The 15,957-nt window shown below is 44.9% G+C and overlaps 1 protein-coding gene across 1 annotated transcript in view; it reads left to right on the top strand.

Moving 5' to 3' along the window:
* The window catches only part of LOC134207210 (uncharacterized), an 88,839-nt gene that overhangs the window by 47,036 nt on the left and 25,846 nt on the right, over positions 1–15,957 (top strand). Inside the window, exons 8-13 of the mRNA XM_062682930.1 lie at positions 4,280–4,435; positions 5,796–5,977; positions 6,334–6,583; positions 7,245–7,565; positions 10,392–10,549; positions 11,131–12,090. Of these exons, the coding sequence (XP_062538914.1) occupies positions 4,280–4,435; positions 5,796–5,977; positions 6,334–6,583; positions 7,245–7,565; positions 10,392–10,549; positions 11,131–12,090 (2,027 nt within the window). The remainder of the gene's footprint in view (positions 1–4,279; positions 4,436–5,795; positions 5,978–6,333; positions 6,584–7,244; positions 7,566–10,391; positions 10,550–11,130; positions 12,091–15,957) is intronic.

The raw sequence follows: 15,957 nt of genomic DNA, 5'->3' as shown, positions 1-15,957 counted from the left end.
ACACGGTTATCAAATAGCAAAAACCATATAATATTCCTTTCTTCTTCCCAACTGACTACGAGGACGTGGCGGCGCCGTTATTACTCATTTTGACATTTGAGTCACTGAAATTTGCACAGTGAGAATGCTTGAACAATCCTTAGTCAATGATTCAGTTGGTTATTTGTGCAATTTTCTGATTCTGGTCAATCACGGAGTAGCAATCATAGATATGTGTAGTCAGCCAAAGCCAAGCTATGCTGCTAGGGATTGTCCAAAAGCTTGACAACCCCTCCGAAAGCCTGGGCCACTAATGGACCTGACACGACGGCCCTCCGGCAAGACAGAAGGTTTTTTATTTATTATCAGACTAAGGCCGGAGTGGCCTGTGCTGCACATAAAAGTCTTCTCCATTCAGCTCGGTCCATGGCAGCACTTCGCCAACCACGCAGTATGCGGAGGGTTCGCAAATCGTCCTCCACCTGATCGATCCACCTTGCCCGCTGTGCACCTCGCCTTCTTGTTCCCGTCGGATCATTGTCAACAACCATTTCCACCGGATTACTGTCCGACATTCTGGCTACATGCTCGGCCCACCGCAGTCTTCCAATTTTCGCGGTGTGAACGATGGATGGTTCTCCCAAAAGCTGATGCAACTCGTGATTCATTCGCCTCCTCCACGTACCGTCCGTCATCTGCACCCCACCATAGATGGTACGCAGCACTTTCCTTTCGAAAACTCCCAGTGCGCGTTGGTCCTCCACGAGCATCGTCCTGGTCTCGTATCCGTAAAGAACTACCGGTCTAATAAGCGTTTTGTAGATAGTCAGTTCGGTACGGCGGCGAACTCTATTCGATCGGTGCCTCACAATTCACCTCTTCTTCTCAATTAACTGCTCACATTCGCCGTCATACCAGTTGTTTATCTGATTCGGAGGCACCGTGCCTAGTGTAGGGGTTGCGGTGTTTCCAATGGCGGATCGAATATCTCTCCAGCCATCTATCTGCTCTTCCGTTGGGAGTGCCACTTCCAGCTGCTGCGCGTAGTCTTGGGCAAGTCTACCGTCTTGTAGTCGCCCAATGTTTAGCCGCGGCGGACGACTCCGACGCGTGTTGTACACCGGCGAGAGTTTTGAGCGCAGACACACTTCAACGAGGTAGTGGTCGGATTCAATCTCCGTTTATTGATTAGGCGATTTCCATGTGGCCTTCTGGATATTCTTGCGGGCGAAGAAAGTGCTTCGGACTACCATTCCGCGGGAGGCTGCAAAGTTTATGCATCGTTGACCGTTGTCGTTCGATACGCAGGGTGTCTCATTTCATTTTCATTTATTTAGTTAACATCTAAACAGATAACACTGAATCAACAATTTGACGCCACAATGCACGGTTCGAGGCCGCATCTCTCCATCCTCGGATACGCCCCACGCTCGCCAAGTCGTTCTGCACCTGGTCTGCCCATCTCGCTCGCTGCGCTCCACGCCATCTCGTACCTGCCGAATCGGAAGCGAACACCATCTTTGCAGGGTTGCTGTCCGGCATTCTTGCAACATGTCCTGCCCATCGTACCCTTCCGGCTTTAGCTACCTTCTGGATACTGGGTTCGCCGTAGAGTTGGGCGAGCTCATGGTTCATTCTTCGCCGCCACACACCGTCTTCTTGCACACCGCCAAAGATGGTCCTAAGCACCCGTCTTTCGAATACTCCGAGTGCTTGCAAGTCCTCCTCGAGCATTGTCCATGTTTCATGTCCGTAGAGGACAACCGGTCTTATTAACGTCTTGTACATGACACATTTGGTGCGGTGGCGAATCTTTTTCGACCGCAGTTTCTTCTGGAGCCCGTAGTAGGCTCGACTTCCACAGATGATGCGCCTTCGTATTTCACGACTACCGTTGTTGTCAGCCGTTAGCAAGGATCCGAGGTAGACGAATTCCTCGACCACCTCGAAGGTATCCCCGTCTATCGTAACACTGCTTCCCAGGCGGGCCCTGTCGCGCTCGGTTCTGCCCACAAGCATGTACTTTGTCTTTGACGCATTCACCACCAGTCCAACTTTTGTTGCTTCACGTTTCAGGCGGGTGTACAGTTCTTCCACCTTTGCAAATGTTCGGCCGACAATGTCCATGTCATCCGCGAAGCAAATAAATTGACTGGATCTGTTGAAAATCGTACCCCGGCTGTTACACCCGGCTCTCTGCATAACACTTTCTAGCGCAATGTTGAACAACAGGCACGAAAGTCCATCACCTTGTCTTAGTCCCCGGCGCGATTCGAACGAACTGGAGTGTTCGCCCGAAATCTTCACACAGTTTTGCACACCATCCACCCTTGCTTTGATCAGTCTGGTAAGCTTCCCAGGGAAGCTGTTCTCGTCCATAATTTTCCATAGCTCTACGCGGTCTATACTGTCGTATGCCGCCTTGAAATCAACGAACAGATGGTGCGTTGGGACCTGGTATTCACGGCATTTTTGAAGGATTTGCCGTACAGTAAAGATCTGGTCCGTTGTCGAGCGGCCGTCAACGAAGCCGGCTTGATAACTTCCCACAAACTTGTTCACTAATGGTGACAGACGACGGAAGATGATCTGGGATATCACTTTGTAGGCGGCATTAAGGATGGTGATCGCCCGAAAGTTCTCACACTCCAGTTTGTCGCCTTTCTTGTAAATGGGGCAAATAACCCCTTCCTTCCACTCCTCCGGTAGCTGTTCGGTTTCCCAGATTCTGACTATCAGATTGTGCCGGCAAGTGGCCAGCTTTTCCGGGCCCATCTTGATGAGCTCAGCTCCGATACCATCCTTACCAGCGGCTTTGTTGGTCTTTAGCTGTTGAATGGCATCCTTAACTTCCCTCAAGGTGGGGGCTGGTTGGCTTCCATCGTCCGCTGAACTGACGTAGTCATCTCCTCCGCTGCCTTGACTTTCACTGCCTGTACTCTCAGCGCCATTCAGATGTTTCTCGTAGTGCTGCTTCCACCTTTCGATCACCACACGTTCGTCCGTCAAGATGCTCCCTTCCTTATCCCGGCACATTTCGGCTCGCGGCACGAAGCCTTTGCGGGATGCGTTGAGCTTCTGGTAGAACTTGCGTGTTTCTTGAGAACGGCACAGCTGTTCCATCTCCTCGCACTCCGCTTCTTCCAGGCGGCGTTTCTTCTCCTGAAAAAGGCGGGTCTGCTGTCTCCGCTTCCGTCTATAACGTTCCACATTCTGCCGGGTACGATACGGTATGCAGACTATCCGGTCCGATTACCGGTCTACACATTTCCTCCCTTCCTACCTGAGCGTTCTACCTCACGTCCTGCAGTGGGCATCCATCGTATGTATGCTTCAGCTGTGCATAGAACGCTTCTTTCTCGTCGTCGGGTCACTCTTCGTGTGGGCAGTGAAGGTTGATGATGCTATAGTTGAAGAAACGGCCTGAAGAAACAAGATTGCCACAAGTAGAGGAGATCCGGATCCCCTGAGCGATGCTATCTCGGCGGTGCGATGTCCGCCGAAGTTGATTCTCTGGAAGTGCATATCTTTACCGATGCTAGCGAACACGGGGGTTGCATCGCATATCTGCGAGCAGTTGCGCAAGGAGAATTCAACTGTAGTCTGTTACCGACAGAATCGGTAACAATGAAAGGTCTTAAAATTAGTTAGTTAAATAAATAAATTATATTATAATAAATTGCCGATACATGCAAAAAAACATAAACATTAGTTAAGAGAAGTATTTGAGAACCCCTGAAAAAAAAATTAAATTTAAATCTAGTTTATCAAAATCATGAACCCCTCGTTATATGTAAACTGAACCGAATCGGGAGCAGCTTAGAGTACGACAATACTAAATTTGGCATTTCGCCGAGGAATGGAGGACTATATGATGGAGCAGGATGATGCAGGGGGTGGAAGGTGTCGAGGATGATGGAGGGAAGAAGAGAGATGGCGCGCTTGAGCTCGGGGACTTAAGTCCGGGATAGGAGGCCAACCACACGTTTTGTGCAAAAGTTCCTCACAATAAAATATTGGTTGAAGTTGGTGATAGAATTGAGACAAGTTGAGTTAGTGGAGTTTGGAGATAGAGTTACAAGTGTTGTTTGCTCAGTGAGATCTGATCTGCCACCGCCGTTAACTTCGGCATGAAAGTCCACTCCACCTCAACGGGACGTTCCGGCTCACGCGACGTCGCTTCCACGCGTGGCCGCCGGATTAGGCAACATTCCTGTGCCTACCGCCAACGGTACAGAGAATACTCTTCAACCCTGCAAATAATAACTGTGCTTGCCACGGCGCGCATCTTTGCGAACAGTGGTCGATCCGCCGAATTGCCGTCAGATCGTCAAGCGTCGCTCATTTTACGAGTACTACAATATCGGACACGTGGTCCCAGGTATGTCTCCGTCATCTCTCCCCAACAACGTGATCTGTCCTCCAACAACAATGGGCCCCAACGAAAAACAGCATTGTAAGAATCAGAACATTGTAACCCCCCCTTTGTCTTAGAATATAGATTTGATGTCTCGAGTATGCATTTTGTTTTATATAACTAGTACATGACCAATACCCAGCACAATTATAGGCCTCTCCCTGGTTCGTTAAAGATAGCAGGAGGTAAGTATAGGGTTACTCGGTTTTTCCCGGTCCAAAGCCGACCCTGAGGTAACTGAGAAGGTGAGTTGGTCTGGGCGTATGGACGTCATCACCTCAGGACGTGTGGATGTCCATCGGTGATTACAAGTCTGGTGATGTCTCGGGCAAAAGTGGCACCGATTAAACGCCAATCGATTCCCCGCCTGGAGCTGATGGAAGCTGTTCTAGGAGCTCGAATGAGCCAAACCTAAATTCCTACAATATTAGTTGAACCATTTTCTGGATCGATTCCACCACCGTATGCAGCTTGCTCGATTCCGACCAACAACGCTACAAGCGGTCCTGTATACGAGTTGAGAGACAGGGTCTTCCGGACTCTAATGTTGGGCAAGTATGGACAGCCTTCAATAATTGCTTCACCTAACAGTGTTCCTATTCTCAGTGGATTAGCCCAATCGCGCAGCAGCACGGCCACCTCAATCTCAAAACACTCACCGTGGGCGCAATGTAGGCTCTCCCTCGACAGACTTCCGTAAAGATAACCTTCAAATTTATTACCAGAATGCAGGCGGCATCAATTCCAATGTCCTGGATTACCACCTGGCCACTTCGACCCAATGTTATGACGTGATCGTGTTAAAGGAAACCTGACTCGATAGTCGCACACTCTCTAATCAAGTATTCGATTCCGGTTACGAGGTACACCGCTGCGATTGTAGTTCACGAAACAGCAGAAAGTCTTCCGGTGGTGGTGTTTTAATCGCAGTAAGATGTGGTTTGAAGGCTAGAGTCATCGAAAATTCTGAATGGGAACGCTTGGAGCAGATCTGTGTGACCATCGTCCTGCAAGATCGCCTCCTTCATATTTGCGCTGTTTACTTTCCTCCTGACAGAACTAGAGATCTGGTTTACATCGATACTCATTGCCACTCTGTTTCATCTATAGTGGAAAATATGGCCTAAAGCAACGAAGTTATTGTTCTAGGAGATTTCAATTTACCTGGTGTCTCATGGAAACCATCTCACAATGGGTTTCTTCCCGACGGCCACCGAACATTCCACATTCCATTCTGGGGCAATGAAGTTAATCGACAGCTACAGCGCGGCGACGCTAGTTCAAGTTAGACACGTCGTAAACGAAAATCTATGTTTTGTGAGTGCCAGAGACGTCGCTCCATGCATCTACATGACCCCTGCTCCTTTGGTCAAAATCGTCCCGCATCATCCACCTTTAGTTGTCTCTTTTCCGGAGAACTTGGAAAACGACTTCGACGATTTTCCTGATGCCGTAGCGTACGACTACCGGAAAGCCGACCACGAAAGTATTGTCGAAGTGTTGGGAAGTATGGACTGGAGTTCGATATTCTCCAACGACATCGAGAATGCTGCTTTTACTTTTTCGCACGTCTTGGCCTACGTAATCGAAAGGCACGTCCCTAAAAGATCAAGAATAGAGATTCTCATCCCTCCTGGCAAACAAAGGAGCTTAAAAAACTGAAATCCACTAGAAGAGCTGCTTTTAGGAAATACACGAAACATCGTACACTTCTACTTAAATCCTACTATGTGAGATTGAACTACGATTATAAGCGACTCAGTCGTTTATGCTACTCGCAATACCTAAGAAACGTGCAATCGAAGCTTATAACGCATCCGAAGACTTGGAATTTTGTGAACAAACAACGGAAAGAATCTGGTCTTCCTTCGACAATGACATTACACGGTGAGGCCGCTTCAACTCCTAAGGACATTTGTCGTCTTTTTTCGTTGAAGTTCTCTGACGTTTTCATCGACAAGCAGCTGTCCGACGCCGAAGTTACTCTCGCAGCGAATAACGTCCCACTGTTCGGCCAAGCACTGAGCAATATCGACATCGACGCCGAAATGATCTCGACTGCAGCTTCACGACTCAAGCTTTCATTTAACCCCGGCCCTGATGGTGTCCCCTCTGCACTCCTGAAGAAATACATTTCTAGTTTGCTAACACCTCTGCTTGCGCTGTTTAGGCTATCTATCTCCAATGGTCACTTCCTGTTCACAAAAAGGGAAATAGACGAGACGTGGATAACTATAGAGGAATAACGTCTCTAAGCTCCATTTCAAAGCTGTTCGAACTTGTAATCATGGAACCTCTGCTTTCTCACTGCAAACATTATTTGTCCGAAGACCAACATGGGTTTACGATCGGCCGCTCCACAACTTCTAACTTGTTGTGCCTTACTTCATATATTACGGAATGCATGAATGACAGGGCGCAAACGGACGTAATATATACCGACTTATCCGCCGCCTTCGACAAGCTGAACCACTCTATCGCTATAGCAAAACTCCAAAGGCTTGTTCTTTCTTGGCTCCTTGGCTCCGTACATACATGACTGGACGCCGGCTGTCGGTCTCCGTCGGCGAATGCACATCTGACGATTTCCCGGCTTCATCGGGAATACCACAAGGAAGCTACCTAGGACCACTAATTTTCTTATTATACTTCAATGACGTGAACTTCATAATTAAATGTCCAAGGCTTTCATACGCTGACGATTTGAAGATGTTCCTCCGGATAAACTCGATAAACGATTGTCGCTTTTTGCAGAATCAACTACTATTATATTCTGGCTGGTGTTTCATCAACCGAATGGTGGTCAACCCGATAAAATGCTCTGTGATTACGTTCTCCCGAAAAAAAGAACCAATTAATTTCGATTATAAGCTACTTGACTCCACGATCGAACTCAGGAGGACTCAGGTGAAAGATTTGGGGGTTATCATCGACTCCCAATTCACGTACAAGCTGCACATCTCATGTGTCGTGGACAAGGCTTCCAGAGCGTTAGGATTTATCTTTCGCACTACAAAGGACTTTTCCGATATTGATTGTCTGAAGTCCTTGTACTCCTCGCTGGTACGTTCTATACTGGAATACGGCTCCGCAGTGTGGAACCCGAGCTATAACAACGGTTCCGACAGAATCGAGTCGGTGCAACGCCGATTTTTGCGTTTCGCACTACGTAAACTTCCATGGAGGGATCCACAACGTTTTCCAAGCTATGAATCGCGATGTCAGTTGATACATTTGGAACCGCTTCGACACCGTAGGAAGACAACTCGAGCTCTTCTAATTGCTGACATCTTGCAAGGCCGAATTGACTGTAGCTTTATCCTGAATCAAATTAGCATCAACGTCCGTCCCAGAACACTACGAATCGGCGCAATGCTAAGAATGCCTTTCAGCCGTACTAACTACAGCATGCATGGTGCTATTAGCGGGTTGCAGAGAAACTTCAATCGTGTCTCAGCTTTGTTCGACTTTCACATTCCCCGACAGACGCTGCGCCGCCGTTTCTACCAGTTATTTTCAGCACAGTGGACTACGTAAAGACTGATATGTTTTTGTAAATTGTTTTAAATGTATAACTTTTAGTTTTGTTTTATATTCGCCCAAATATTTTTTTTATCACACCATCATTGGGACAAATTAGTCTGTTGATGTAGCAACAATAAATAAATAAATAAGCAATTCGTTGCCTTCCGGGTCGGAGAAATCCAACGCAGCTCAACATCGCAGACGTAGTAACAAAGTGGAGGAAAGGAGGTCTGCCGTTGCAAAGTAATGGTGAGTGGTTCAACGGACCGTCTTTCTTGAATCGGCCGCAAGAAGAGTGGCCAGCGCAAGAGCCGGAGACCAAAGAGACGGATGTATAAGCGAGAGGGGTTGTAATGTTCCACGAGGTGATCGACTCCGAGCCGATTTCTCGCTGGACGAAACTGTTGCTGGTAATCGCCAGCGTATTACAGTTTATCGCCAAATACTAGCTACGGCGAAGCAACGGTGGTTGATAGAAGCGACTGCAGTTAACTACTTGGACAAGAAGAGCTCCAGTAAGCGGAAACGATTAGCTGGCGACAGGCACAAGTGATAGTTTTCCGGATTAGATGAGTGCGCTAACGATTGACCCAAAGTGCCAACCGGGCGAACGAATGGAAAAGCTTAAAAAGGATAGCCCGGTATATAAAAGCTCGCCGGTATTGGACGACGAAGGCGTTCTGCGAATAGACGGTTGGATTGCGAAATCCGAGGAGAGTTCCTTCGACAAGAAGCACCCGATCATTCTGTCACGGTTCCACGACGTCACTTTTATGCTAATCCAGCACTACCACGACCAGCTCGGAGACCGTCTTTAATGAGATGAGGCAGCGGTTCCAGATTCCGAAAATGCGTCCGGCAATACAGCAGGTAGTGAGCAAATGCGTCTGCACAGCAAAAAAAATATTAATATCCCGTGACGTAATCTTGGTCAATGTACTCCAAAAATCAATGTAATAGCCGATTTGATGTATTTTCACGTCAAATCGGTGTACAATTACACAACTGGACGTAAAATCTAACGGGCAAAATATTTTTTCAGCTACGCACAAAATACGTAAAATTACCTCTATGAAACAGTAATTTACTACACATAAAATGATGCACATCATGTCAGTTGGAAAAGAAGGGTAATATTACATAATCAGGTTGGTTATTATGTTAAATGTTAAATTATGTCAAGATGCTCCCTTCCTTATCCCGGCACATTTCGGCTCGCGGCACGAAGCCTTTGCGGGATGCGTTGAGCTTCTGGTAGAACTTGCGTGTTTCTTGAGAACGGCACAGCTGTTCCATCTCCTCGCACTCCGCTTCTTCCAGGCGGCGTTTCTTCTCCTGAAAAAGGCGGGTCTGCTGTCTCCGCTTCCGTCTATAACGTTCCACATTCTGCCGGGTACGATACGGTATGCAGACTATCCGGTCCGATTACCGGTCTACACATTTCCTCCCTTCCTACCTGAGCGTTCTACCTCACGTCCTGCAGTGGGCATCCATCGTATGTATGCTTCAGCTGTGCATAGAACGCTTCTTTCTCGTCGTCGGGTCACTCTTCGTGTGGGCAGTGAAGGTTGATGATGCTATAGTTGAAGAAACGGCCTGAAGAAACAAGATTGCCACAAGTAGAGGAGATCCGGATCCCCTGAGCGATGCTATCTCGGCGGTGCGATGTCCGCCGAAGTTGATTCTCTGGAAGTGCATATCTTTACCGATGCTAGCGAACACGGGGGTTGCATCGCATATCTGCGAGCAGTTGCGCAAGGAGAATTCAACTGTAGTCTGTTACCGACAGAATCGGTAACAATGAAAGGTCTTAAAATTAGTTAGTTAAATAAATAAATTATATTATAATAAATTGCCGATACATGCAAAAAAACATAAACATTAGTTAAGAGAAGTATTTGAGAACCCCTGAAAAAAAAATTAAATTTAAATCTAGTTTATCAAAATCATGAACCCCTCGTTATATGTAAACTGAACCGAATCGGGAGCAGCTTAGAATACGACAATACTAAATTTGGCATTTTGCCGAGGAATGGAGGACTTTATGATGGAGCAGGATGATGATGGGGATGGAAGGTGTCGAGGATGATGGAGGGAAGAAGAGAGATGGCGCGCTTGAGCTCGGGGACTTAAGTCCGGGATAGGAAGCCAACCACATGTTTTGTACAAAAGTTCATCACAATAAAATATTGGTTGAAGTTGGTAATAGAATTGAGACAAGTTGAGTTAGTGGAGTTTGGAGATAGAGTTACAAGTGTTGTTCGCTTAGTGAGATCTGATCTGCCACCGCCGTTAATTTCGGCATGAAAGTCCACTCCACCTCAACGGGACGTTCCGGCTCACGCGACGTCGTTTCCACGCGTGGCCGCCGGATTAGGCATTCCTGTGCCTACCGCCAACGGTACAGAGAATACTCTTCAACCCTGCAAATAATAACTGTGCTTGCCACGGCGCGCATCTTTGCGAACAGTGGTCGATCCGCCGAATTGCCGTCAGATCGTCAAGCGTCGCTCATTTTACGAGTACTACAATATCGGACACGTGGTCCCAGGTATGTCTCCGTCATCTCTCCCCCAACAACGTGATCTGTCCTCCAACAACAATGGGCCCCAACGAAAAACAAGCATTGTAAGAATCAGAACATTGTAACCCCCCCCCCCCCTTTGTCTTAGAATATAGATTTGATGTCTCGAGTATGCATTTTGTTTTATATAACTAGTACATGACCAATACCCAGCACAATTATAGGCCTCTCCCTGGTTCGTTAAAGATAGCAGGAGGTAAGTATAGGGTTACTCGGTTTTTCCCGGTCCAAAGCCGACCCTGAGGTAACTGAGAAGGTGAGTTGGTCTGGGCGTATGGACGTCATCACCTCAGGACGTGTGGATGTCCATCGGTGATTACAAGTCTGGTGATGTCTCGGGCAAAAGTGGCACCGATAAAACGCCAATCGATTCCCCGTCTGGAGCTGATGGGAGCTGTACTAGGAGCTCGAATGAGCCAAACCGTAATTCCTACAATATTAGTTGAACCATTTTCTGGATCGATTCCAGCACCGTATGCAACTTGCTCGATTCCGACCAACACCGCTACAAGCGGTCCTGTGAACGAGTTGAGAGACAGGGTCTTCCGGACTCCAATGTTTGGCAAGTATGGACAGCCTTCAACAATTCCTTCACCTAACAGTGTTCCTATTCCCAGTGGATTAGCCCAATCGTCTGGCGCAGCAGCACGGCCACCTCAATCTCAAAACACTCACCGTGGGCGCTCTCTCGACAGACTTCCGTAAAGATAACCTTCAAACTTATTACCAGAATGCAGGCGGCATCAATTCCAATGTCCTGGATTACCACCTGGCCACTTCGGCCCAATGTTATGACGTGATGGTGTTAACGGAAACCTGGATCGATAGTCGCACACTCTCTAATCAAGTATTCGATTCCGGTTACGAGGTACACCGCTGCGATTGTAGTTCACGAAACAGCAGAAAGTCTTCCGATGGTGGTGTTTTAATCGCAGTAAGATGTGGTTTGAAGGCTAGAGTCATCGAAAATTCTGAATGGGAACGCTTAGAGCAGATCTGGGTGACCATCGTCCTGCAAGATCGCCTCCTTCATATTTGCGCTGTTTACATTCCTCCTGACAGAACTAGAGATCTGGTTTACATCGATACTCATTGCCACTCTGTTTCATCTATAGTGGAAAATATGGCCTCAAGCGACGAAGTTATTGTTCTAGGAGATTTCAATTTACCCGGTGTCTCATGGAAACCATCTCACAATGGGTTTCTTTATCCTGACGGCGAACATTCCACTTTCCATTCCGGGGCATTGAAGTTAATCGACAGCTACAGCGCGGCGACGCTAGTTCAAGTTAATCACGTCGTAAACGAAAATCTATGTTTTGTGAGTGCCAGAGACGTCGCTCCATGCATCTACATGACCCCTGCTCCTTTGGTCAAAATCGTCCCGCATCATCCACCTTTAGTTGTCTCTTTTCCGGAGAACTTGGAAAACGACTTCGACGATTTTCCTGATGCCGTAGCGTACGACTACCGGAAAGCCGACCACGAAAGTATTGTCGAAGTGTTGGGAAGTATGGACTGGAGTTCGATATTCTCCAACGACATCGAGAATGCTGCTTTTACTTTTTCGCACGTCTTGGCCTACGTAATCGAAAAAATCTAGAAATTTTCCTAAATAAATTAGCGGAGGACTTTCTGGAAAAAAATCTCAGTCATTCAATGATGAATTTTCATCAGGGGGAAGAAATTGAATAAAATTTACAAAAGTAGTTGCGGGATTCCAATACGGACAAGTAAAATAAGCGAGAAATGCCATACTTTAATTTTCGGAAGTTACTCATGAGTGCTCATAAATATGCAAGCATATGATACAAACATATACAATACATAGAATTTGAATATGAAAATTAAAAACTTACGTCACAAAACAAACGAAAATAAATATTTAAAATAAAACATAAAAATTAAAAATGATAATAAAAAATAAAATAAAAAATAAGGAAATGAAATATAAAAATAAAAAATAAAAATTAAAATTAAACAATTAAAAATTGTAAATTAAAATTATGCACAAATTTATAGTTGTGGAAACAGTCAAATGCTTCTGAAATAAATAAAATGTGGATTTATCTAAAAATGTCTTTTTGATCAAGAAAGAAAAAGTCCAAATCCCCCTATAGCCCCGCTACTGCAAGCGGGGTTTTCCCGACCGGTTTTCACGTCGTTTTTTCAGTTACATCGACTATATTACGTCTAAAATGAATTACATTGCTCTAATTTGAGGACGAAATATCAAGTACGTCAACTTTTTGTTACGCCATTCAGATGTAATAAAACATTCTATTTACGACGGCGATGATGTGCATCATATCTGATGTGATATTACTTTTTATTTTTTACTGTGTGGTGTAGAGTGAACAAGTGTCGGCCACGTTCACCGAGGATGGCTCCACTTCATGTCGAACGAGTAACATCTCATCGTTGGCCATTCAGCTCCGTCGGCGTCGGGTCCGGTGGAAGCTACAGTTGAACGGCGTACCCAAGCAAAAATGAATAACTTATTGATAACAAATTCTATTATCCATTATTGATAACAAATTCTATGTACCATTTTATCCCAGACTAACAAACCCAATTAAAACTGCACTTCAACGACAGGGATTGCAGATAGTATATAAAAGTGAGAACACTCTACGTGATTTACTCTGCAATCTAAAGGACAAGGTTCCACCGGAAGAGCAGTCGGGAATCTATCAAATTCCTTGTGATGACTGTTCTGCAGTTTACATCGGTCAGATCCACCGCAAAATAAAAGTACGTTTAAGGGAACATAAAAATGCTGTGGAATCACACAAAACAAACGAATCGAGCGTGGCTATACATGCAGTAAACTATGGTCTCAACATTAACTGGGAGAATTCGAAACTGTTAAAAACAGTAAGGAAAAACTCCCAGCTCAACGCTTGGGAGTCAATGTTCATCACAAATGCCAAAGAACAGCTGATGAATGACGACGATCCTCCCATCGTATCCAACCTTTTCGGCCTGGCCGAAATAAACCTTCCCTAACTTCAATTGCAACCGAACGTGTACGAGCAACGTACGAAAAGTAGTCAGTTGGACATAGTCCTGATGTTCGGCAATATCGCGCCCGAAACCGCTCGACGTAAAAGGTAATTTTTTAAATCTTAGTTGACGAGTAGCCTGCGTTGGCGGTGCTGAGGTGGGATTTAAATCTTTACACACGTTTTCAACGAAATTTTGTTCGAGTATCCATGTCTGTTCTCTGTGGTGCAAAGCAGAATAACTTATTAATAACAAACTTAATTATCCAGTTATATTGATAACTAGAATTGTTATCATTCTGGTTGAATTACAAGTTAACATAGCAAAAATGATAACCGAAATGAATTTCATTCAAAATAGCGAATCGGCAATCAATTAGGATAAATACGGTTCATCGTCCTTTTATTGAATACATTTTGTTTTCAGTTGTGACCAATTAAATAATAGGCTTAGGTTAGTTTTTCTCTCTTATATTATCAATCATTAGGTGAAGATCGTAGTGTGCTGAGCTACGAAATAGACGTGTTTATTTTCTAGTTGTCAATTTTCCTCGTTTTTATGATTGAGAAATATTAAAATTTTAAAATAACTCAAGAAAGAAGAGCTGCCGATTTGGAATAGTTCTGTTCAAAATTGATCGCATCACAACCACTGTATTTTGGCACCCTTATGCCTAGAAATCAGATGCCAGAAGATAAGATCCGTATTTCCATTTCGGCTTATGGGTTCAAGACATCGGAGAACTCGTGCTCTTGGTCGTCAGAAGTATGACAAGCATCAGAAGTATTTACTAAACGGGAAGGATATCTAGGATGATAAGATTCAGTGATGGTCACGGACGTATGCACATTTTTTCCTGTTCGTTGGTTCTTGAAGGATGCATAACATCAACGATAATCAGTACATCATGGAGTTAATTCGAGAGCGTTATTAAATATGAAACTGAAATTTTCATTGAGATAAACCAATTAAACTGGAAGAGCAGAAGCCTTGACAATAACAGCTACCGCAGCTAGGAATCCCACGAGAGACTTCACAGTACCCAAACGACAACAGTTGGGCATTGCAGCCATAGTTCCGATGGAAGTAAAGAAGGATGGGATTCAAGGAGGATAAAAAAGAAGGATGTCGATATCTTATTGGACTTGCTACGCCGAGTGATACGCCCTGTTTAAGCTTGGAGCTATTGACGAACTTAACTGGTGAGCACGTTCCAATTATTTACTTTGTTTTCTTCAATCGCTATATAAAATTCCTGAAATTTATCACTAAATACGTACAGGGCATCGTTCGCTTCTATTGCCGCGGATATTGTGGGAGTCCCAGGTATCCGGTTCAAGCTTTAGTAAGCAACGATGGCTCTTCTCTGCCTTCTATTCCCTAAGTAGTTAGTACGAATAAGGGCGTCCTTGTGAAGTTTTGCTGTACCTGTTATGAAAAACTAGTACATTCCATTCCCTACACTCGCTGAAGAAACTTGTCTTGTTTCAGAAGTGAATCCTTTTTGTAGTACTAGTCTTCGTAACAAAAAGGGCACCATTACGGAGCATGAGATCTGATCAAATTATTCGTAGTACTACTTGACCAACACCCCCAGCTGGGTGAGGGGTAGAGGATGACTCACACACACACTTATATTATCAATCATTAGGTTGCTAGCAGCACCATGCTGTAAATCGATTTCGGTTATAGGTTTTATTCAAACTAAACCACAGCCTTGCATTTCACAGTGAAATGTTTCATGTTTTCATATGCATTCTCAGGACTACCCAACTAACAATTTTGGTGCTAAAAGCTTCAACTTCTAGCCTAAGGCTGTATAATATTTGAATAAAAGCAGCCAATGCTGAATAAAAGAAAAGCCTTCGCAAATAGTCTCTTAACTTCAACTCGACTATTACCCAAATATCTATCAGCTAGTCAGTTTGTGCCGAATATATTTATCTTTTATCGTTTATGCAGCTTTCATATAGTCATAAAACAGCTCTGTCTGAATTAGCAACAAAGCTTATCGGTTAAGCGCTCATGTATGTAATTGAGTTGCTTGTTAGCAACTTCCCATATTACGGTAAGTAGCATTCACAATGAAAACGTTTTCGCTGTTCTTATAGCAATAACAATATAGCGTAATGGCGCTATAAATGAACTAGCGAAGCTTTTAGGCAACTTCTGTATCTTTGAAGATTACACAACGTTTAAGTAAACCTTATACTGCTTCTTTTAATAGCTTGTCAGTATGGAACGTCAAAACCGCAATGTTTACATTTGATTTTTTTTTTGCCGGAGCTGTGTATTAGCTATTGATTTCTGTAATGCAGCTATAAAGGTATTCACCAGCTCTTATAGAAACTGACAAAGCTCTGTCATTAATGCTTGCAGATAGTGTCAGAAAACAAGCCATTTAGAAGCGATATTGCTGTTGACGGCTACTGTTCGATTAGCAGCA

This window comes from Armigeres subalbatus, chromosome 1, assembly GCF_024139115.2.
Source record: "Armigeres subalbatus isolate Guangzhou_Male chromosome 1, GZ_Asu_2, whole genome shotgun sequence".
NCBI lineage: Eukaryota > Metazoa > Arthropoda > Insecta > Diptera > Culicidae > Armigeres > Armigeres subalbatus.
The sequence above is the reverse complement of the archived record's forward strand: the minus strand, read 5'-3'. Positions and strand labels throughout refer to the sequence as shown.